The sequence below is a fragment of the Motacilla alba genome, chromosome 2 (genome assembly GCF_015832195.1).
Source record: "Motacilla alba alba isolate MOTALB_02 chromosome 2, Motacilla_alba_V1.0_pri, whole genome shotgun sequence".
Lineage (NCBI taxonomy): Eukaryota > Metazoa > Chordata > Aves > Passeriformes > Motacillidae > Motacilla > Motacilla alba.
Genome location: NC_052017.1, coordinates 135,630,219 through 135,655,064, shown reverse-complemented (window position 1 = coordinate 135,655,064; position 24,846 = coordinate 135,630,219). Strand labels below are relative to the sequence as shown.

At 33.7% G+C, this 24,846-nt stretch overlaps 1 protein-coding gene across 6 annotated transcripts in view; it reads left to right on the top strand.

The window, feature by feature from the left end:
- CSMD3 (CUB and Sushi multiple domains 3) overlaps positions 1–24,846 on the top strand; it is a 580,220-nt gene that overhangs the window by 372,695 nt on the left and 182,679 nt on the right. For all 6 annotated transcript variants that reach the window (XM_038122727.1, XM_038122755.1, XM_038122747.1 and 3 more), the window contains 4 exons: positions 6,334–6,490; positions 9,699–9,890; positions 10,666–10,792; positions 11,471–11,673. In XM_038122727.1, coding sequence (XP_037978655.1) covers positions 6,334–6,490; positions 9,699–9,890; positions 10,666–10,792; positions 11,471–11,673 — 679 coding nt within the window. The remainder of the gene's footprint in view (positions 1–6,333; positions 6,491–9,698; positions 9,891–10,665; positions 10,793–11,470; positions 11,674–24,846) is intronic.

Below are 24,846 nucleotides of genomic sequence, written 5' to 3'. Positions count from 1 at the left end.
AACTGTTGGCCAATAAAAGCATATGGATGGATTTTTCTCAAGATTTTTAGGTTGATACCATTCAACTCGATTATCGTAATTTAAAATACATCCCTCTGTGGGAATGGAGATACAGTTATGCACAGTCAGGTAAATATGAATATAAAAATAAAACAATTCAACTTTTTTCTTCTTTTTATGATCTTATAATTTATTACTTTTCGAGGGCCATTTGAACCATATGGGCTTCAGATGTTTAACTAGATAACCTTAACTCAGAGACTTAGAGAAGAAAATTCTGCTTTAATACTGCTACTCAATTAATCTGAAATTAAGAGCAATGCAAAATTAATTATAAATAGACAAATGCTAGCACTCAGCTGTAAATGTCAGTGTCAGAAATATTTGCTGCATATTGCAGGTGTATTTTTTAAACAAAACTATTGTTGTGTAATTGGGGTGTTTGTTTTTCAAACCAGCAGCCTTGAATTATACTAAGCTGAAGTTCTTCCCTATTAAAAAAATCCAAAACAAACTCTAAGAGGTATTCTTGATTATGACTGTCACTTTTTTCAGTCTATCTGACATCATAGCAAGGCAGAGGCACTCAGCCTTTACAATTGTGGGAAGAAATATCTGTAGAACCCATCGTGTCTTTTCTTGCCTCCTTTCTTAGATGAAATTCTCACAAAATGTCTTAATTCTATCACTCTCTTTTTTCATGTGTTCATTTGATAAAGAAAAATGCTTCACGAAATACATTATCCATCACACATTCCAAACCTTTTCTCCCAGAATCAGTTCTGCAGTTGTCTATTGATCCCTGTCTATGATTCTATTCTACTCTGAAAAAGGAGATATTTGACTGTTTTGCTGATTGTGGAGAAAAACCTTTTGGCTACAGGAATAGAACATTAGGGTTATATTTTAGTTTTAAATGAATCATTAATAGCCAGCAAATGCTTTTAACCTAATATGTATCACTACTTTGTAACTGGAAAGAACTTAAGTTAAAAGAAAAAAAAAACTAAAAAACATCCTGTCTTCAAAACAGCCAAGTGACATTTAGTGAATACAGAGTTCCATTTCAGCTGTGAAAGAGGGAGGGTATAGTAGTCACCATTTTAAAATCAAGATACTCAAAACAACAGCTTCTAGAGAGGTCTTCCTTCCCCTAAACACAAATGAAGCAACTCCATATCATGATTAAAACTCAGGTTTTTAGTGACAAGCTTTGTTTGAATAATCCATCTCTTTTCATCAGAATCCAGAGATGAAAATGACGGCAAGGAAATTAGTAATGTACTTTGTGTTACTTTTTCATGCAGTTAGGATTTTTAGATCACTAGAGGTATGCAGCTAAAATTCCATTCAAAGTCTAAACAGACTAAGTATTCTAATAAAATTTTGACAAGTTCTTTATCAAAGCCATGAGATCTGCTGCTTGCCATGTGAGTTAACTGACGTAGATGATGCTTTTATCTGACAAGCACTGTGACTGAAACAATGAAACAGCTGTACTGGGAATGCAGCCTTAGAGTGAAACAGCATATTTAACACAAGTAAATCATCACCCTTATTATTACTTCAGGGACAGAGAAGGAGGAGTTCCCTTTTATCAGTTGTGAACTGGTATAAAACAGAGGTTTCAGAGAATATAATTTGTTTTTCATTTACTTCATTTAATATTCAATTTTCTTATTCTCCCTTGAATGAAACTGCTCTGGCTACTTACATTAATGGTGTAGTTCTTTTAGGGTTTTATTAGAAACTGTAAGAAAGATATAAATATCTCTATTTTTTTTTCTTTTGTGTGCGTGTGTGTGTGTGTGTAGGGATATAACCTGCTCTTGAAAGTCCCATACATTGTTCTAATATTTATGAAAGTTATATGAAAACATATGACGAATTTAGGATCTGTACAATTGCTACATGCCAATCCATTTAATATTAACTCAGAAACTCTGTAACAATTGCTTCCTTCTTTTCAATTGTACAGATAATTGAGTTTGTGCACTACATTTCCATAATTCAATATTTTTAGATTAAACTACCTATGTGGGAGGCAAAGATAAATAATACATTTTTTTCAATGTATGAAAATATTTTTCCTGTTTTTTTCCCTGCTTTTATCTCCATCCACCAATTTTGCTCGCAAACTCTAGTCTCTGCTAGCTGTAAGCAAGTCCTTGAGATATACACAGTAAGAACAGAGTTATCATTGTTCTGCTTCTCTGAATAGTCCATTGATAGTAGTGAACGTGTTATTTGTGTTGTAAATCTGTTGACTGTAGAAAATACTCTTTTATATAATTTTTTTTCAAATATTTTTATAAATATCCTTTTATATCAAGGATATTTTAACATTATAATTTACAGGGAAAAAAGGACCTTTTTTAAAATTGAAACTTGGACATGGCAAATATAATTGTTTTCTTTATTTTCAGGAGATTTCAGCAGAAATAAAAATGTACCTGTGCATGGTACTAATTAATTGGTAGTTTTATGGTAATGTTTAAATAAAAAACAAAACAAAACAAAACAAAACCCTCCAAAAATTCTGCAGATTTCATTGAGTAAACCTAAAACAAGAGAGAGAAACATTGACTATGAAAAGGATCTTTTTTCTCTTTTGTAACAGACTATGTTCCTGGCTTTATGTAGCATGAGAAATGATGTAGTAGATGATATTGCATCTATGTGAAAAAAATGATTTAATAATTATTTTTAATAAAGTTATAAAGCAATCCTTCTTTTTCATTTTACTAAAGCACTCGCTGCAGCAACAGGCAGGTAACAGCGTGTCAGCAAATAGAACTGGCACTCGATTCTCTTTGGCTGGGCTTGGCACAGCACTGTTTGTGCTCCTGCCAAATACAGAGAATTCAGTTTTACTGCATTTGTTCTTTGTCTCCTCTGTGGGCCAGATTTTAAATGTGTGCACATGATGATAGTCGGATCTTTTTGCTAATTTGTTTCTTAAGAATCTTCATGTTTATAATAATTATACTTTTAGCAATATCATCCTGAATATGACTGAGAAAAAGGTAATAAATGTTGGGCACAAACTCCCCCACCCCCTCACCCCCCCAAACATATGGACCGTTTTCTGTCTTTATATTAGTGCTTCTATTCGCATGTGATATACATTTGACAGGGCGTTGACAGCCTCAGTTCTGAGCTGCTGATTTTATGTTATTTCTTCTCTTTATAAAGCAACAGATCTTCATATCCATATGCCTTTTATGTTTCAATGGAAAATCTCAAAAATAGCTTGATTAAAATGCACAAATTTTATACATTCACTTATGATACTCCTTTGCTAAAATTTCATATATTTTAATAAGTCAGCAGGAAAAAAAGGGCATTAAAATTTAAAATTTTAGCATTTAAAATTTGCTGATAATGGAGCCACTTCAGAGATTAGCAAGTTTTATTTGCCCTCTAATTGCAAATGCAAGCAACACTTCCTTCAAAAATTGAATATAACATCTATTAGTTCAAATATTTAGGTAGAGTGTTCACTAATAGCATCCTTCCCTGTAACATTTGAACATATTATTGTGGTATGAAGAACATTAACACAATTTTCTTTCTGTGCTTTTTTTGTTCTTTATGTATTAATAATTTAAAAGATTGGGCCGTTAAATACCTAATAAAGATGGACCTCTGAATACTTTGTTACTGGCATAACAAGCATTATCCAGTCATGAATAGATTATCTTTGAATTAATGTTACAGGATGACTTAAAAAAATATATATATATCCACGTGGATTATATTTTTATAATGATTATTCTTGGACTTATCTTTAGCACCCAAGTGACTTAAATCTAGATGCACTGGCAAGGCCTATAAGAAAGTATATTCATATATTAAAGATAAGCTAATTGTGCTGCCTTAATTCACATGTAATATTGCCTTCCAAAAGAATGATGAAGCTGAATTACTAACTCTTTCAAATTATTTAGTTCCCACCTACTTTAACAAGGTTAGAAAGAAAACGTTGGTTCTGCAAATCTCAGAATGGTCTGCTACCATTTTATTGGCAAGCTAAATGGTATCGTTTAAATAATTCTATTAATTTCCATTTTTTGTCCCTATTACCTCAAATGTAATAGAGAAATGAAAATGTGACCTAAATTGAGAGTTACACTACAAAACATGCATTCATTTCTTGTCCTAAGGGAGACCCCAGTGTCTTAGGAAGAGGGGTACTTTCAATGTCTGAAAGACAGCAACCAAAAGAAAAAAATAATTCAATTTGGTGTTCAGATGAATCACAATCCTGGCTCAGCCAAATGCAGTTTTCCTACTCAAATGAATCAGTTTCAGAAGTGTTAGATACTTTAAATTCTGTTCCTTCATAGAAATTATATAGTTTTAAAAATATTATACAGTGTGACAGCTGGTTAGCCCATGAAATAGAAAGAATATTAACTAATGAGAGATGTCAGTGGACTAATGTGCAAGATTTAATATGGTAGGACATCTAACAAAATTGGAAATAAAGTGTGTGTGGGGAAATTCTAACATGAAGAAAATTGGTATCATGACACGGCTTATTCAAAGTTTGTGTAAAATGTTGAAAATAGTTTTTATAACTTCTTACCAGCTTCTTTTGGTTAAGTATTAGTGATACACAGCAGGAAATGGTTTACTCTTATATAGCTTTTAAAAATAAAATAAATCCCGAATCCTAGGTTATTATTAATTATAAGTAGGTTCAAGCTGGGTTTTTTTTTTGTCTGTCATGAGGTAAATATATCTGCTAGATAGCAGTAAATCTCCTGAAATGGGTATTTTCCATTCAGTTGCTAAAACAAAACTAAGTGCATTTCAGAACTAATTTTCTGGATTGGGTGGGGTTTTTTTGTTTGGTTTTGTTTGGTTTTGGTTTTGTTTTCTTGTTTTGGGATTAGTTTTGGGGTTTTTTTCCTTTTTCTGAAAGATAAGACATCTATTTTAATACTGCTTTATATATATTGAAATTATTTTTTGGTTGATATGCATTAATTAAAATTGTTTCTTCTTTTCTGATTTCTTACTTTTAGTCCATATGAGGAAATGGTCTTTTAAATTTAAGTTTGCTTGGAATTTATTTGCTTGTGTCACTAAAAACCAAGGAATTATGTCAAGTCATGTTGTGCATCTTAAACTCCTGTACAATTATTTACTCATTACACATAGCTAGAAGTCACTTATTTGTTTTATTTCAGCATTTCATTAAATGTAAATCTTTGTTATTACTAGAGACATGAGGATTTCTGGAAAATAGGAATTAGAGGTGTAACTCATTCTTACAGATAGGGAACAGGCATCATAGTACTTCACATTTACTTTGTTGTCTTACTTCTATTGCTGATGTATTTGCTATGATTTAATTCTGATGAAGACTCCTGTCTAAAAATGCAAACTTTGTAATTAATAGAATTTAAATAGAATTTAGAACTGCAGACAATTCAGTAGCTTTTAATAAGGCTTTACAATTTCCCCTTATTGCAATTTGAAAATTATTCACAGGTCAATTTACTCAGTTGCAAGTGAAATTTTTCATAAAACACATCAATCAATGTTTTAGTTATTATAGAAGTCCCTAAATAAATCCTACAGGAAATAATGTTTGGGTGAGAAATTATAGTTAAATTATAGGAAGTTTTTTTAGGAATTACAGGAATACAACAACCTGCCAGATTTGTAGGGAAATTTCCTGAGAATTATTAGAAGATTGTTCTATATATTTAGTATTCTGATAGATGGAAAAGAACAACACGTGAAGGAAAATAAATAATAAAAATGCAGTTCTATGATTTACATATAGATTACAATACTCTTTCAGCTTATAGAAGCAGTGGTTAAATTTATTTTCTAGTCTCCTTTTACTTCACAGTTATATTTTAACCTGTCTTACAGGATAAAAAAGCCACCCCAGGTTTATTTAAGAGGCCAAAGTTGGGAATATGTGAGATTTCTGTTGTGCCACCTCAGACTAGAGGCAGATATATGTTATAGGTGTTTGCTGATAGGTTGTGATCAGCATGACAATACTGACAGTGAAAGAGAAAACATAGAGATCTCAACAACCTGAGCTGATATGGCACCTCTGCCCCCTTCTATTGTCATGTAAAAAAGGAATTGACATATTTTAAAGTACATTTGAAAATTCACCACACCTAAGTCAGCTTAAGTCAAGAGAGGCAAATGGTATATCTAAATAGTACTTCAGGTTGACTGGCAATAGATCTCCCTTGACAAAGCTGTTCTTCCTCTTAATGCAGATGTACAGAATTGTTTTGTAAGTAAAAGATACCTTCTTTTCTTGCTTCATAACTGTAAAACCCACATTTTTTACAGATCTATGATGGCAAAGACAACACTGCTCACCTGCTGGGAGCATATACTGGGGCATCATTAAGAGGCCTGACGCTAAGTAGCACTTCAAATCATTTATGGTTGGAATTTAACTCGGACATGGAGGGCACTGATGAAGGTTTTCAGCTTGTGTATACCAGTAAGTATTTGAGAAAATAGTAGGAACACACTTATGCTTTTAAAGGAATGAAAATTCTTCACTCATAAGATGAAAATGCAATTAAATGACAATTATGGAAGAAATTAACAGCAAATTACTTATCAAAATAATATGCTTTAATTGCTGTACCTCAATAAAACCCAAAACACATAACATACTGAAACCTGGTTTTGATATTTAATCTGGTACATAAATCTCTGTCATTTTTCTAGAGGGGTATTTTTCAACTTTGGAAAGCATAAGAAAAAAACAGGGTGAGTTTAGGTTAATTGTTTTAGCATTTAAAAATATTCAAGTATGTGAGTAGTTTAAAAGATGCAACAAAAACCATTATTTCGTGAAGATAAGTAATTAAATTCTCCTTCTTAAGACTAATCTCTGATATTTACTTTGCTTTTGTTTCTGAGTTTGGATTATTGTTTAGAGCCAAAATGATAAAGTTCCTAACAAAAACCTTTATATGGACCTCAACTATGAAGATGAGGAGAGGAAAAACATATTTGTGATATCTGGCTTAGAGGGCAAATGAAGAAGCTATATACATCTACTCTACCAAGTGTCAGTTTCTGAAAATTGTAGCACGTGACTATTGACATGTAGTGTATAAGACTTTTTAGTGTATAATTTTTTTTTGCCATCACTAAATTATTATGCAGAACTAATTTTTATCAAGCAGGACAGTGTTAAAAGGTAATTCTGCAATGCAGCTATCAACATATTTTCTTTCTCCTTGTGTGCTCAAGTCATTCATTTTTCACCTGTTCAAAAATTGTTCATTTAAAAGCCCAGCATAATGTTTTTAAAACTAATTCTAATAAAAAAGAGCATTATTCTTCCTGTGTGAAAGGAAAATACTCCAAGATAATAAAAGAGTATGTAATTATTTTTCAGATTAAAGTTGCATAATTATATTCTGTAATAGCATGTGATAGAATAGAACTGTACCCTGATTAAAGATAGGATGTTCAGTGCTGTGTTACTATATGTGTCAAGGAATTTAATTTTTCATATTTTTATAGGTAGAACCAAGCCCAGCACTTGAACCTTATCAATAACATTTCCTCTCTTTTGAGACATTTATATTAGAGTACACTTTCCTAGCCTGAAGAATTCTTAGCCTGAAGAGTGATGAGTCTTCTTTTGTTGATAGTGGTAGAATTTAAAGAAAAAAATGAAGTCCAGAAGAAGGTAACAGAGATGATCAAAGGCCTGGAGCACATCTCGTATGAAGAAAGGCTGAGAGATCTGGGGGTCTTCAGCCTGGAAAAGCGAAGGCTCTGGAGAGACATTTTAGGATCTTCCAGTGCCTAAAGAGAGCCTACAAGAAAAATGAAGAGGGACTCTTTACAAGAACATGTAATAACAGGACAACGGGTACTGGCCTCAAATGAAAAGAGGGCACATTTAGATTGGATACCAGGAAGTGCTCAGTCTGAGCTCTGTCTGGGTGGATCCATAAACCAGGAGAGATGGTGCAGACCTCCCAGTCAGAGCTGCAGCCTGTGCTCTGAGGAGTGCCCACCATTCTGCCTTGATGGTCAGGTTGGATGAGCACCCTTGAGCGGTGCAGATGCTCAAAAACCAGGGCTGAGTTATGAGGAGTTCAAGTCTCTCTACTGGGCCCATGGAAGCTTTATCCTTCAAAGAGGTGTTCTCCCTGTGTGCTGTCCCACACAAACTGCCTCACCATGCCCTGGCTGAGGCACCATGCCCTCTGCCTGCTCTGGCCACACACAGTTAAGGCAGCAAAAATGCTGCTAAGCAACGGAGTTACATGTTCACGCTCAAAAGGGTGATCAGTTAAAAAGTTGACTTTGGTTCTGTGTCTGTAAAAAGGCTGTCCAGAAATGAGGACATATCAGGGATCAAGGCAGATTTGAACTTCTTTTCACAGTGTGGTCAGTTTTCTTAGAAAAGAGGTAGTTTTGACTGGTCAATAAGTGTCCAGACCAGCATTATCAAAAATGGTTCTTCATCTAGGACTCACATTAATGTCGTTCAGAGCTTCTGCAGTACACACTGTACTAAGAAACAATAGTTTAGGAATGAGAAAAGTTCAGCTCAGAGGTTGTGGAGGCTGAGACATGTTCAGTCACACATGAAATGAGCTGAAGGAAGAACCACAAAGACACAGCATTTGATATACTTCTTTTTTTTTTTTTTTTCTGGGCAGCCTTCTCCGACATTTACAGTGCATTTACAAGTATTTTGCCTGTAAAATAAAGAAGATTTTTTCAATAAAGAATAGTAATGCACCATCTGAGGAGAGATTATGAAGGGCGACCAACTGTTGACCAGATGGACAGATACTGTGTGAATGATTTGTTGAACAAAGTAGACATGAAAACCCCTTCATTTCCTCCCATATTACCTATGTATAGGAACAGCAATCTGATACAAAGGCTCTATTTTTTTTGTCTATATACATTCTAAGGCACATGATATTGGTAAAATTATTTGATTTGGAACAAAGTGAGATTTCAAGTTGCTTCTTAGTTGATAACAGAAAACTTGATTTGGAATAGAAAATTTTTCTCCCAAATCGCAGTTTATTTTTACCCATAAGTTAGTATACCTCCCTGTTTCCATGTAATGCATTGTTATTTTGTTTTCTTCTTGCTTCCTGTCTCTTAAGTCTCAAAAATGTCCAAGTTGTTTGGCTTGAAATCTCTCTATCATCATTTTCATTGATTCCTGCATGTAGTTCTTAAATTTATGAGCTACTGAACAAAAAATTAGCATAGGGATTGATGAAAATAGCAGTTTTCCTTTGGTGCCACTGGTACTGTAGTGCTGCTGTTGTTACAATGCAAAATAATGAGAAATCTGCTTGTTGTTTTGTTTATGAGCCTTTAAATGTCTATTCATAAGTACATGGACAGGCCCTTTAGCTTCTAGTTTATAATTTATCATAAAATTTAAAAACTGATTGATATTGATAATGGATTTTTCCTGTCTTTAATTGAACTCTTAAGAAAACTGAATTTATGACACAGCTTTTTCATGCTCTGGGAAAGGTGTATAGGCAGTTATCCTACTTAGACTGCTTAATAACAGAGAACAAATCCTAAAGATGTTATAGGTAGTCTGAAAAATATTGATTTCCACTGAAAACCAGAAAATCTGAATTTCTTTAATGTATTTATCTGTTTGATTCTGTAAATACAACATTTTATTCCTCACACAGGTTTTGAGCTGTCACATTGTGAGGACCCAGGTGTGCCACAGTTTGGATATAAAATTAGTGACCAAGGTCATTTTGCTGGAAGTACTATAATTTATGGATGCAATCCAGGTTACACACTCCATGGAAGTAGCCTTCTCAAGTGTATGACTGGGGAAAGAAGGGCATGGGATTATCCTCTACCATCATGCATTGGTATTACATTCTTCTATTTTTTTTATTTCTTTACTTATTTTTTGAATGCAAGAAAGAAAAAATATTGTAAGGATTGTTATATCTATGTAAAATCTGATGTGCGTGATCTGATATGATTGATATGTGTAGAGATCTATTTACACAGGCACTTACAGTCTTCTCTGCATCTATCTCATCTAAGTCTATCTAAGCAGTATTGCCTTTTTAGGTTAAAAATAGCAGTTCTTAAATATTTGTGCATATTGAAAGTCGTAATACATGCAAATCTAGTTAATGTCAGAAAATAATCATTATAAATTTTTTTTTGAAAAAGGCATTGTAAAACTAGTTTTTTTTTAACTTATATGTAAATATCAATAAGCCAGAAAAACCTCATATATTTATGTGAAATAGATTAAATAAAATAAAACCAGATATGAAGAGATATAAAGTAGTCTTTTATTTTTGTCATTCCTGTTTCTTTACAATATTGCTATAACTTCATAAGTTTTGCAGCTACCTATAGCCTCATTATTCCCATAGGAGAATGATAAGAAGACAAGAGTTAAATATTATTGTAGTTTTTTTTTCATCCTAATTTAGAGGAAATTGGGATTGAGTAAGTAGGTGAAGCAAGGGTTGAAATGCTTATATGTGACTCTTTATATGCGGTTTTTTAATACTATGGCATATGATCAGTTTAATTATGTAACCTGTTCAACAAAAGAGTAGATGTATAAATTGATTGTTCAGATGATTAGCTGTAAGATCATTTCATAATGTTGTTTTTTATTAGCTGAATGTGGAGGACGGTTTAAAGGAGAGTCATCAGGAAGAATCTTGTCTCCTGGCTATCCTTTTCCCTATGACAACAATCTGCGTTGCATGTGGGTGATTGAAGTAGACCCAGGAAATATTGTCAGGTACTGAAAATGAATCTCAAAATTGTAACTTTTTTTTTTCTATAATAACCAAATCTTAGAGCCATAATAACCAAATCACTCTATAGAGTGGAGGAAAAAAAGGGATTTTGGGTGAAAAACTTAAGGTGCAGATCTCAGGTTTTGGCATTTTAGGTTTGGGTTGAAACTGTTGATTTTTTAATAAGCATTATCCAAAGAAGACTGAGCTTTAAAATTGGTTATAATTTTGTGAAATGCTGGAGGCAGAAGAACTCTTTAGTGAAAGACTACATTAAAAAAAAAAAAAAAACACAAAACAACAAAACAACACAACCTGCATTTTCACATCTCTTTTTAGTTAATTAGTTTTGATGGGCATGTGATAATATAATATTGTCTTAGAAAAATGGAAACTCTCTTCTGAAAACATTGTGTAGATACTTATAGATTATTTGAATGGCTAAAGTGATATATTACTTTATGGTGGACAAATTCAAATATTCTAAGGTTTTTTTCTTTCAAATTCATTTTTGTATTGGGGTCTCATGCTTCAAAGATAAATGTGTGAAACATTATAAAAAATTGCCCTTTGAAGTTAAATTTTATTTGCTTTTTTCTCTTGCTTGCTTAGTTTTGTTATTGAAGTTATGTTGTTGAGTTGACAATAAAGCTGACAATAAAATCATGATGTTCTTTCAGCCTCCAATTTCTTGCTTTTGATACTGAGGCATCCCATGACATTCTTCGAGTTTGGGATGGTCCACCTGAGAATGAGATGTTGCTCAAAGAAATTAGTGGCTCCCTTATTCCTGAAGGCATTCACAGTACACTCAACATAGTAACTATCCAGTTTGACACAGATTTTTATATCAGTAAATCTGGATTCGCCATACAGTTTTCAAGTAAGTGGATTAATTTAATTTTTAATTTATTTTATAAGACATTTCACTCACAGAAAATTGTCATGCTGGAAACACTTGAAATCAGTGACTACATTTCTGATGTTTTAATGGAAAGAACTGGCACAGACTTAAAGATTTGTTGTAAAGCTATATTTTTATCTTAAAGAAACAAACAAACAAAACCAATGAAATACCATGTTCTTTGCTAGTGTTGGTTTTCAAAGGCAGCTGGGGCAGTGCAAGAATGCTTATAACTATGATTAGTGTTTTTCATGAAGGAGGTGAAGTAGGCATGTTAAAATCTCCATCCTTTTCTAATCAGTAAGAGTTTCTGCTTTCAGAGACATCTGTGGTGAGTTTTCATTTCTTTTGTGATTGTGTGGGATGAAGCAGGAAAGAACTCCACAGGAATAGCAATGTCCTTCTCCCTTTTGCCTTCCAGTGCTATATCATCTCATTACAGGCAGCAGGATGACAAATCTAAACAGTTGCCTAACTGTTATTAAATCCCTTTAGACATTTTATTGCTGAAACAGAAGAAATCATTGAGCCAGGTCCATTTTGACCTTCTTTTTCCTCGGGTCAATGAAGTTGATATGTATTTTTTTTTAAGATTAGCAAGATCTAGTCTAATATAATTTTATGTAGTGGTAGCAACGTTTCTAACATGGGTTGACACAGAGACTCAATGTTAACACTATTTACCTCATTGTGCTTCCTGTGCTTGGTAGTTGTATTAGCCCTTGTTTTTCCCTACTCTTATTCTTTCTGTGTGTACAAATACATGTATGTGCATACAGTAATTTAAAGGAAGAATGAATTATGTAAATGAGAGTAAAAAGTGAAAGATATTTAATTTGTAGTGACAGAGTGCTTCTGCTCCATCAGGTTATTTTGGAAGCTGTGAATAGAGGTTTTAATCCCTTGGCTTCCAAGGTATTTTTGCCATTTTACAACCTTACCCCCTTCCAGAGCCTGTTTGAGAGATCCTCACGTGTGTTTCCATTCTCAAACATGCTTTTATATTTAATGTTGAAGCCAGAGAGGGAGACAATTATGCACTGGACTTATTTAGTCCAGTGCTTTAAAGCTGAGTGGTAAAATAGATTGATGCAGAATAAAAATGGAGTTACAAGGAAAAATGGATAGTACATGGGAGTAAAGTTATAAAACAGCTACTGATGCAGTTGCAGTGATTTATATGAAAAGAGGGTTTAGAAATTTATCTGATAGGCCTTTTATTTGCTTCTCCATGGTTTTGCAATCTGTTGAATTCTAATGACACTAAAGAATCCATGAAGCTTTGCTGCCTCAGCATTACTCTTTGTCTTTAGTCCAGATTCTCAAAATCAGAATGATCCTTCTCCAACTGTTGATGTGGCACAGTTTGGGTGTATATTCTCAGTAGAATAACAGAGGGTTTTTTGGTTTTTTTTTGTTTTGTTTTTTTTTTTCCCCTAAGTAACGATTTTAAAGTAATGTGCAAATAGCTACACAACCTGAATAACACTATTGGTCTATGGACATGTTATTTCACTAACCAATAAAGAAAAATATTTGAGGAGATGGCAGATAAAGAAGGACAATTCTTTGCAACTTTGTTCCAAGTATTTGTATACTTTTGTTGAGTACATAATATTGTCTGAGTAAAACAGATGGTGTCTTCATACTCTAGCTACACTGTAAGTAACCAACAGAAAGCTCACACAAGGGAGGTATCTACTTTTACTTTCCTCTTGCCATTTTATGAAGTAAGAGTATTTAACTGGATTATCAACCCTTTTACCTCAAGAGGAATGTTATTCGATGACAACAGATATTTTACGTTCAAACTCTTTTAAGACTTTGAATGCTTTATTTTCTTCTCTATTATATTCTTACCCTTTAAACAAAAAATGTGTTTCCAAAAATGGGTTAAACCTTCCTATTAGTTTTTTATTACCTTCCTTACAGTTTTTATTTCATTTTATCAATTGTTCTTACACAATTTTTCATCTGTCCTTTAATGAGCAAAAATTTTCACCACTGATAATGTGGTATAATTTATATTTGACTCCTCTATAAGCCATCCAAATAATCAGAAAAACAATTTTTGTCGAGAGGTACAAAAGGCAGGTGAGATAGCATCCTTCACCAAATTAAAGGGTGGATGGAAAAACCTAAAGAAGATGAAATGTTGTATAAAAAGTAGAAAGAAAATTATATTTAATTATTATTATGTATTACAGCAGGTAATATTAGAATTGTTTCTATCTAGGGCTGCCCAAAGCAATCCTTTAAAAGTCGTGGAAGTTGTTATTATTATTATTATTATTATTATTATCATTATTATTATTGTAAAATTTAGAAGATCCTAAGGGAAAAAGTTTCACAATTAAATTTTTCTTGCTCATTATGTCAATTAGTATTTTTTGTTAGCTTGTCTTTTTGTGGAGGAAAAAAATACCCAAAAAGTTATTTGCATATAAAATATTACAACTATTTTGATAGTTTAAACATTCGTAATCTCCTTCAGTGAGAAAATAATCACAGAATCATTAAATGGTCTGGGTTGTAAGGGACCTTAAAGACCATCCAGCTCCAACCCTCCAATCCTCTTGCCATGGGCAGGGACACCTTTCCCTAGAACAGGTTGCTCTGAGCTCCATCCAGCCTGGCCTTCAACACTGCCAGTTATGGGTCACCCACAACTTCTCTGGGCAGCCTGTTCCAGTGCCTCATCATGCTCATAGTAAAGAATTTCTTCCTAATATGTAATGTAAACTTATTGTTTCAGTTTGATCCTTGTCCTGCCACTCCATGCCCTTGTCAAAAGTCTCTCTCTGTGTTTCATGTAGGCTTCCTTCATGTACTCGAAGTCCACAATTAGGACTCCCTGTAGCCTTCTCTTTTCCAGACAGAACAATCCCAATTCTCTCAGCCTTTCCTCATGGTGGTGGGGGGGGGCGTGTCTTGTCTCTCACATCATCTCGGTGACCTCCTTTGGACTCACTCCAAGCACTCCAAGAGGCTCATTTCCTTTCTGTGCTGGGGACCATGAAGTTGGATGCAGTACTCCAGCTGGCATCTCACAAGGTCAGAGTAGAGGGGCAAGAAATTATTTATTTTATGCTGAATTAAAGAATATGGGAGATTTTTTTTTATGTTGGACAAGGATAAATTAAACAAAATTTTACATTACTCTGAGAAGAGGAAATAAAAGTGATGAATTTCAGATGAAATAAGGGAACTCAGCCTGATTGTTCTTCTCTACTTTCCACCAATTATCCAGGGCTAGTGAAAGTATACTAAAAGAAACTAGTGAAGCTTCAGTTATACATCTAATGTAAACAAAGAAATAATTGACTTCACATGTCATCACTAGGCAGAGCAGAATTTTGGTCTAATATTTCTTTTATGTGTCTTTAAGTCTTTAATTTTTGTATTGGGCCTCTGCAAATGACCACAACAGTATCTCTTAATTTTTAATCTTAAACATTACAACTTTTCAGTTTCTGCAGTCTCCTTTGAGACTTCAATGAAGTAACATGATAGAAAACAGAGCCCACAAATCCTGCAAATCAATGTAGAAAAATATGTATAATAAAGCAGAGTATTTAAAAAACTTTGTATATATGTGTAAAAGGAAAATAAGAACCTCTGGTGATTCAACAGTAAGACAAAAATATGAGGATTTTGGAACATGTCTAAATGGCTTGTGAATAATGTAGCTATAGAACAGATGCCAGAGGTCTATCCTTAAAGAATTGTGAAAAGTTGACAACAGGCCAGAAGCAAGATGCAAACAGGAAATACCTGTTACAGCATATTTTCTCTCACCTGACAGAGACAGAGCATGAGGAGCCCAGTTCATACTGGAAAAACACCAATTAAATCAGCAGTATTTTTTTTTTTTAAGTAAATTCTGCACAAAATAGAAAACTAAACCTTAAAGACAAGTGAAGGAGAAAACGAAGGGAACAATCATGTATTTGCCAGAGACATGAGCTGTATTTCTCAGGGTCAGACCAAAATATTAGGCACAGTGAAACATTTTCCTCAGTTGATATCACTTCATGTCACCAAGATGAAAGTAGAATCTGTGAAAAAAAGACAGAGAACTGAAACTAGTTGAGTAAGAACACTAAAATGTAAAACATTTGCTTATAATAATTGTGTGCATGTTTAAAATAATATTTTTAATCACTCTAGTATATGTGAAGTGTGTATTATTAGATCAAATCCCAATGAATTTAATCAGATCCTTTCCACAGATTTCAATGGCTTTTGATTCTGGTATTACAGGAAAGTTTTCTCTCTGCTAATTTTAACACTTCAGGTACCATTTGGCTTTCATGCAGAAAGGAAGGATCTGTATTCATCTTTAGTAAGCCATTATTTCACCACTAATAGATAGCTGCGCTGCTGAATCACTCAGCATTACAGAATACATTCTGCTCAGATCTCAGAGTGCAGTCACATTTCTGACTAATTAAACATCACACAGGATAGAGCATTTTTGAGCATTGTAAGGCAGTCAGTGCAGAACTAAACTGTAAATATTTTTTGAGTATTGGGAAGGTTTTGTAAATAGATGCTCTAGCAGTATTTCTTATGTAACAGGATATGCCTTAAAATGCTTGGGTTTACTGTCAAACTGCAGCTAGCTGTTCCTCCTTATTTTAAGACTGGATGAATAGCCCTTTGGAGTTACTTGCCTCTGTATACTATAGAAAAAGCCTAGAGCACTTGAGGCATATACCTGCTTGCATGGCTTAAGTCTAACAATATTAATTTCCTGTCTAGAATTATAATGCATCATATTGCTTACATTGATTACTGTGGTGATTAAATGCTTGCAAGTCAACCTTCTATCTTTATGATTTATAGCCACAATGTCTTCTAAATGTTTTGTGTTCAATTTTTTTATTTTATTTCTTTTTTCTTTTTTCTTTTTTTTTTTGGTTGTTTTCATTGTTGTCTTCTTCTTATTGTTTTTTGGTGGGATTTCTTTTGTTCAAAGACAGACGTATTAGCCACAGTCTCATTTAGGAAGATTCTTTTAATGATGAACAGCTTCCTGTATTTCTATTTTTTTTCTTTTCTTCAGCTTTACAGTAACAAAGATCTCTGCTTCTGATATATTTACCCTGAAGGTGATTTGCAAATGCATATAGGGAATTTTACAAGTTTCTTTCTCAGAATGCTGTTTCCTACCACTGGTAGTATAGGGATCACTTCTGACATAACTTATTCACTTTTATGAAGTCACTAACATAGGGTTTCTTCTTCCTTGTGTCTATTCCGTACCAGAAAGAAATTTTAATGTAAAATACTTTCACATGCTGATTTGCTGATTTCTTTCAACTTCGAGCAAAATTCTTTGGATTTATAGATTGCAGGAGCACTACTTTCCTATCGGAAATATCTGTGGATGTCCACACCTGTACATTTAGCTCAGTAATTTTGTTTTAGGTTTGTAGGAGGTGGTATTGATGTGTGTTTTCTTGTTTAGTTTGGGGATTTTTTTTGTTTGATTTTGGGGGTAGGGGTGGGTTTGCTTTGCTTTTAGCATCAAGAGGCTTAAAAAAAAAAGAAACCATTTAATAGATTTGTTTTCTCCTATCGGCTATTACCTTTCTTTTAAGAAGCAGATATTAGTAAAAGGAGTGACCATTTATGTCTTTCAATGAAAAAAATGTCATTCCTGTCACAAGTTTGTAAATTACAATAACTTAGTAGCTGTCATCTCTTACTTCAGTAGTGTAGAGGGTATGTGCATTTTATGCAGGCAAATACTATGAGTTAATGCTTCCATGTAAAATGCCTTAGTAATGACTTGTAGCTAGAGAGACCTGGAGTTATATTATTAACAAGGGAAAGCTGAAAGGAAATATCAAAAGAAATTGGTGACTTATAATTACATTATAAATAATTTTAACATTATAAATAAACAAATCCTTCTTTCCACCATGTCACCATAAAAATAACTTATTTTAATTATATTTCAGATTGAAATTCCTGACTTTTAAATCCCATGCAGCATTGTTTGTCCAAACCCTTTTGACTTGTATAAATAGAAAGTCTACTCATCTGTCCTAAATTTACATATGTAAAGGTGACTTTGTCTGACTTGTGACATGGTGTTTCAGAGAAATCAAGCTGATACGGTTCCACATTTCAAATTTTGTGTGTCTCAGACTAACATTTTAATTTCATATTTCAATTTTATATGTGGGAAAGCTATTCTTTGAATCTGAAAAATCTGATGCTATGTTTTCTGTTAAAGAATAATAAAATTGAACACTCTGGTTTAAGTTGCTTGGATAAAATTTTCAATTCCAATGGGTTATTTTAATTGCAGAAGAAGTCCATCACAAATATTTATAATTGTGTATACAGCAAAGTAAATTTGGAAGTGCAAAACTATACTTGTGTGGTTCTTAATATTATAAATAAAATTACTTTTCTTTTTCAGAAAAGGTTCTCTTACTTCCTTATATTTTTTATCCTTTGGTTAATCTAATCTCTTTCATTGAAATCTAAATCAACTATTGATCAAAATAGAGCACCAGACAGCAAAATATTCATGTAATAATACAAATCCTTGAAATTATTTCAACTGAGACACTTTGAAGATTTAATTAACATGATGTACTTTATTTTATGTTTTGTATTAGTCACTAAAAATTTGTCAAAAGTATTCAGGGTATGCTATTTTGTGTACCAGGTAAATTCCTAACATTTAGGCGTGACACCAACAGAAAAACATTACAATTTGGTCTATATCCACATACATAAGTGTATGATTTTATTCAAAATATCAAATCATAGAATGAGGATGTGAGGAAGACTGGTGATCAAATAACCTATGCTTAATAATATAGTTTGCCTCTTTATGTTTTTTGGGGGCCAAAATTATGTGACTCCATTGACTGGATAAGAAGTATAATTTCCTTCCTTCGTATTTCTTTTGCTACCAATAAGTGAACAAAACTGAATGGGACTAAGACTTATCATGTTTTGTCTTCTACGTACAAAGAAACATAACCCAAACCCCTTGTCTTGTGAAGAATTCACTATGAAAATTATTCTCTGCATTCATATGCTAGATTGATTACTCATCAGTCCATATTTGTAATCTTATACCAAACATCAAGCAAAATAATGTGGGACTGACAAATCCATCCTTTAAGGCTTATGTGATTTATTTTTACAAAACCGTACACAGGTGACAGGTTGCACATCTTCAAATGTATGTGGAGTTCATCTTGCAATAAATTTTGTACATAGGAGAACAGTATATTGAGCTGTTTTTTGCAGAATTCTCCAGTAATACAGAAGAAAACTGTGGAATTGACATTCAACCACATGACTGGCGAAGCCATTTTCCAATGGGAGATAAATTAGATGCCATAGTTATTCTGTTCTCTGTTGCCACTGAGAAATTCTGGTTTTCATTCATTCTGGTTAATACTACTTTGGAGCTAGATATTCTGTTCATCATTTTCAGTATCATTAGTCTTCTTTGTTTATCATTCATGTGCCATCCTTTATGGATGTATGCACATGCACAGATATGATGGGATCTTTCCTGCAAGTACAGGTACATTTTCAGGACTGTTAACCTTTTTTCTACATTCAGATTGCAGTAGAGTTCACAAATGTACAGGAGGAACAACTATTTTGAGACTTATCTTTTATTTCTTCAAGGTCTTATCTTCCTCTCAGTTGAACATCTCTAATTTTTTAGTCAATGAGTGTAAGAGAAGTGCATATTCTATTGTATACAATCCTCACCAAAGGAAAAGAAAGTGTTTTGGAGGTTTTATTGCAAGCCTGTAATTGACTGAACATCACAGAAATGTATCTAGAGAGAAGTAATATTTTTGAAAGAGTGGCATATATATATATATATATATATATATACATATGTATGTGTATATATATATATATATATGTATATATATAAAATCATTAATGTTGGAAAATACTTCTAAGATCATCAAGTCAAACCATCTGTATAGCACAAACACACTGCTAGAATGGAGTTGACTTCAAGTTTGTCAGCTTATTGTCTGTTCCTACTTTCCCTCTTATCCCATTTCTGGCCAGAGATACCCATTTTGTAACATAGTAATATAAAAAGAGAGATTTTTGCTGCTGTTTTTTGTTAAGGAAATTATATTTATTCTTAACAGCATTCCAGTAATCTGCCTGATCTCATAATTGACAGATAGAGAGAAGACTCTTGACTGATGAGTGCTTGTCTTTTGGTCCTATGTGTATGAATGTGGAAAAAATTATTTGTGAGCTGGTGTCTTCAATTACAGGCTGGACATATTCTGAAATGCAGTCTGAGATGCAATTCATTTGCAGAGATGAATTTTAAAATCTTGCTAAATATATAAATATAGAATCCTCATTCTTATTTATATTCCATCGTTGTTTTGGTAAAACGTAATCTGTATAATGCTAAAGAAAACAGAAGCTATTCTTTGACAGTGTTCTTTAAATTTTTCAAGTGATTACAGTGCAATACTTTCTTCAACAGAAAAAAAGAATATTGCCTTAGCAAAGAGCAGGGTAATGAGATTCAAGTGTATGGACAAAATATTACCAAATGATGAGGCAAATTCTGCATCAATGTCAAACTTATCAATTATGGTACACCCTCCCCACTCCTCCAACCCAACCCAAGCAAACAAATAAAAATATTTATTGGAAAAAATTAGCAAAAGTAAAAAAATAAGACAGATTAAAGATTTGGCCATATCCTTAGGAACTATCAAAATATTCTTGGTGATTTGAAACTATAAATCTAAAATTTAGTTTAATTAATATAGTCTATAATTTAGTGAAACTAAAAGGCAAAATAAAAAAATTTAACTTTTAACATAGGAACAATCTCCCCCCTCTTCAGAAGATTTCAGTTAAAAGACAAGGCAAACCAGAAGTGCTGTTCTCTGTTGAACAACCATATCCTTAACAGTTGCAACAAAGCAGGTTGCACACTATTCTGCAGACCAACAAATGAAACACACACATTTTACCTCAAATCATCTGAATAATCTTTTTAATAGAAATGCTATTAAGAACTGAATTACTATTAGTAAGATTTTTCACTGCATGAGCAGCCCTTGTGTGTAGTCCAAGGTTCTCATAATTTGTTCTTTTTGAGAAGTTTTTTCTGTCTCACTGTATTCACATGTATACATAAAGGAGTATGTGGTCTGATATAGTATAAAAATCTTAGAAGAACCAAAAGGTTCCAAAAAGCTCCAAGCCCTAAACATGCAAACTAAATGAAATTAAGATTTTCAAAACCCTTCTTCCCAGCTGGACTGCATTGCCAGCATGATTAGATATTGTCACAGTATCCATTTTCTACTGCGTTTCAGAAATTGTCTGAAACTGTATGTCAATTTATTTATTTGGGCCTGAGTTTCATACTCATTGCCAAAGCTCTGAGCAAATACTTAAGAAATAATACCTGTTCCAAAGTGAAGAGTTCATATTATGGGGAAAAAAGATTATTACTTATGAACTGGAGATAAAATAACTCTTAAGGCTTCCAACAGGACACGGTCAGAAAAGTGTAGTGCTTTGGATGGTTTTAACAACTAGTATAAATCGACAAAACAAAATAATAAGAAAAAGTAAAATTATGTTATCTCATTAAACCAATATCAGTTATCTCCCTAAGAACTACAGTGTATCTAGTAGTACGATCCATAAACTATTTTTCTGATAACCTATCTATAATTCTAACCTATCTGATAGTAAAATCAGATAAAAACCCTTAAGAAAAATCTTCATGTCCACTGTTGCCCTCTTCCTCCCTTTACCATCCCCACCCACCCCTCAAAAAAGAGACTATATCAGGTTACAGAGTAAACAAGAGTTTTAAAATAAGTTCAGTTGATGTATGAGATGGGGTCAAGCTGATGAGGAAACTAGTTGTGACTGTGCGTGTGGGGTGTGTGGTTGTGAAGGAGCCTTGGTCCAGGCTTTGGTTGTTCATGTGTGACTGTCAGAGTTAGTCCAGGATGGTTGGATGGGGAAGTTTCCTTAACACAGAGACCGGCCTATGCAACCTAGAAAACCCTGGTTATGCAAGATGTTAAACTTCTTCCTTGAAAGGATTTGTTGTCCCAAATGAAATTCTGATTCTTTGATTTATTCCTAATATTTTCCCATTTTAATCTTCAAATAATAACTGACAAACTTAGTCAGAAACTTAGATAGAAACCATGAAGTCATGCAAAATCAACAAATGGAGTCGGTGGTTAGAATTTACTTAAGAATTACAATGACCATGTTTCTAAATATCTGTTAGGAAAGGAGAGTTAAAAATAGGTTTAAGAAATGCTATCAGCAGTGTTTCTGTTGGTAGAAGACCATGAAAATGCTGTAGGTAATTTATTCTTTCTTTTTCAGGAAAAGTTCTATAGAAGGTTGGATTTAAAATAGCAAATACCAGGCTCACCTGGTTGTCAAACAGCATTAGAGATTCAGGGAGACTGCAGTGTCCATATAGGTAAAGGTATTATGTGGGTCCTGAGACAGCTTGAATTTTGAAGGTGCAGTCAGGCTTGGCTCAAGCTGATGCACATTTGAAAGACCAGCAGTACTAGAAAGCCTTTATTTAAAGTGATAGGAGTTTGGAAGAATATGTTGGTTTAAATAAGTTTATAATAATATTTTGGACATGATTTGTGTTATGAAGAGCTTGAAATTTGGAAGGCTTGAAGCTGCTGACATGACTGTGGGCTATGGGGAAAGAAAAAAAGGAGAAAAAAAGAAAAAAAAGATTCCTTTTTTCCTTAATTCTCCAGGTTTGAGATTCAGACTCTTTAATTATATTTGACTTGGTATGCATAAGGACATCAAATTTAGAAATCACTGTTAACACCAAGAAATCTCAAGGCATTTATTATATTGTTTCCAGCGTCAGTGGAGTCTCTGATAACCTTGTCCAACTTTTAATGCTATGTTTCAAGGTATCTTTCCTCCACGAAATTAGAGCTGTCGTTTTAGAACATTTCAGTCACCTGTTAAATCACCTGGGCTTATGAACTATCAGAAACTTTTTGACCCTGGTAGTAACTTCCTGCTTTTGAAGCTGGAATACTCAATTTAGAATATTTAATTATCTGATTTATGGATTAAATATATTCTTTCCTTATTATTAAAAAGATGAATCAAAACTTTTTTATATCCCACATAAAGGACACTTATAGAAAGATCTGTGTTTACATCTTTTCTGGATATGATTGAATGCTGGTTTAATGGTTTCTGTGGCACTGTAGGAGCATTTGCACTGTATTGTACAGCTCATAAAAAGATGATTTAGGATCATCTCCTTTAACTCTACTGCTCAAAACATAGGAATTTGTTTAATGAATGCTCTTAGGAACAAGTTTTAGGTGGAAGGGAAATTAATTTTTTGCATGGCTTGGCTCCTAAGATTCTAAACAAGATTCTGCCCCACTTTATTCAAGTCACCAAGCAGAAGCTGTGTAAGATAAACAACTTCCCAGAGTAAATACTTCTGCCTGTGGAATGGCATTTGTTTTCTGCAGGATTGGTGACCTCATCTTCAAAGTCTAAATTAGAAAATATGGTTATATGGCTATCTGAGATACTAAGTCTCACTTGTGGGTCCTTCAGTTATTTCTGTGTGAGCACATCACACAGAACTAAGGGGAGGTGATACATGGATTGAAACAGCTGGTAATGAACCGCTGCTGGCAACACTGTTTAGAGATATTCTTAGTTCAAAGTCATTCTAGCGTAGTTCAGTAGTGTATCTTCAAATTTAGCTTCATCCAAATTAAAACAACTCATCTGCTCCAAAACCATTCCTCATTGCAGACCAAAACACAATCTGGAGTTTTATTTTACAAACAAACTCAGCTCATAAGTGTGTAATAATTGTGTTGAAACACTTTCTGTCACTCTGACCAGGTAGAGAGACATCCAACCTCTGTGTATCTAAGATGTTCACGAGTCTCTCACCGGCTGAACAGTTTGAGCATGAGCTGCATTCATCCCCATCTTGGAATTTGTGATCAAGAATTGTCTCTTAATTCTTTATCTAGCCCAAATTGTTTGACTGATTGCATGTGATTACTCTGAACTAGCAGTGCCAAGAGAAAGAATAAAATAGCTTTCTGTATTTCTCTCTCTTCACTAGAGAAAAAAAGCTCTCAGATGATCATTCACAGGTTTGTGCTACACACAGAGTCACTCTTGCACCTGTTATGCTGCATATATTAGGTATTAGACACATCTGAGGTTCGTCCATTTCCCAGAAAAATGTTTTAATAGGAATTTAATGGATTACATTCACAAATCACAGCTTACTAGTTAGTCAAGACAATATTTCCCAAACTCTGAGTTTACAATTATTACAATAGAATAAAACATGTGTTGTGATGCACTATATAGGTATTTAGATGTTCTGCACCGGGTGAACTGTTCCCATGGTATCCCTTGGATAAGGTGGTCTGTCCCTTGCAGCCCCTCCCTTCGCTCCTCCTCACTGGTGTCCCCTTGGCTGTGGCCTTCCGTCCCCACCTTCCATACTGCGGGTATAAATGTCCCTTGAGTTTGGAGCTCCTGCTCTTTTTTCACCTGGAAACCCTACGATGTAGATGTCCCCTTCCAGCTAATAAACAGGACATCGGAACCACGTGGAGAAAGAGCGCTTCTCATCCTTTACTATGCCCATGTAGGATCCGTGTGGGCTTAAATCCTAAGCTAGCCGGGGGGATTTACAGCCCGAAACCCACGGGTTCCTTCAAACATGAGATATTCTTTTCTTGCTTTATCAACTCTAATACATCACAAAGAACTTTAGTGCTTATACGTGACCTTACGGGGAATTGTGATAGGCCACTATTTTGCAGAAAGCTCTCAAGATTGCATTGCAGGTAATCAGGCATATATAAAGGCATCATTCCCAGAATTTTTGCTTACTCCACAAATTTTCATGGGGAATGATGTGATCACTTCTGTGACTGAGGTGCCTGAATATATAACAGGAAAAAAATCCCACTTCTTGTACTGGAATATACAGTTCATAAACAATATTGATACTCTAAAAGGAGAAAAAAAAAGGCTGAAGAGGGGTAATGAAAAATATTAAAAAAATAAACAGATTAAAGAGACAAACAGAGTTGAGAATGG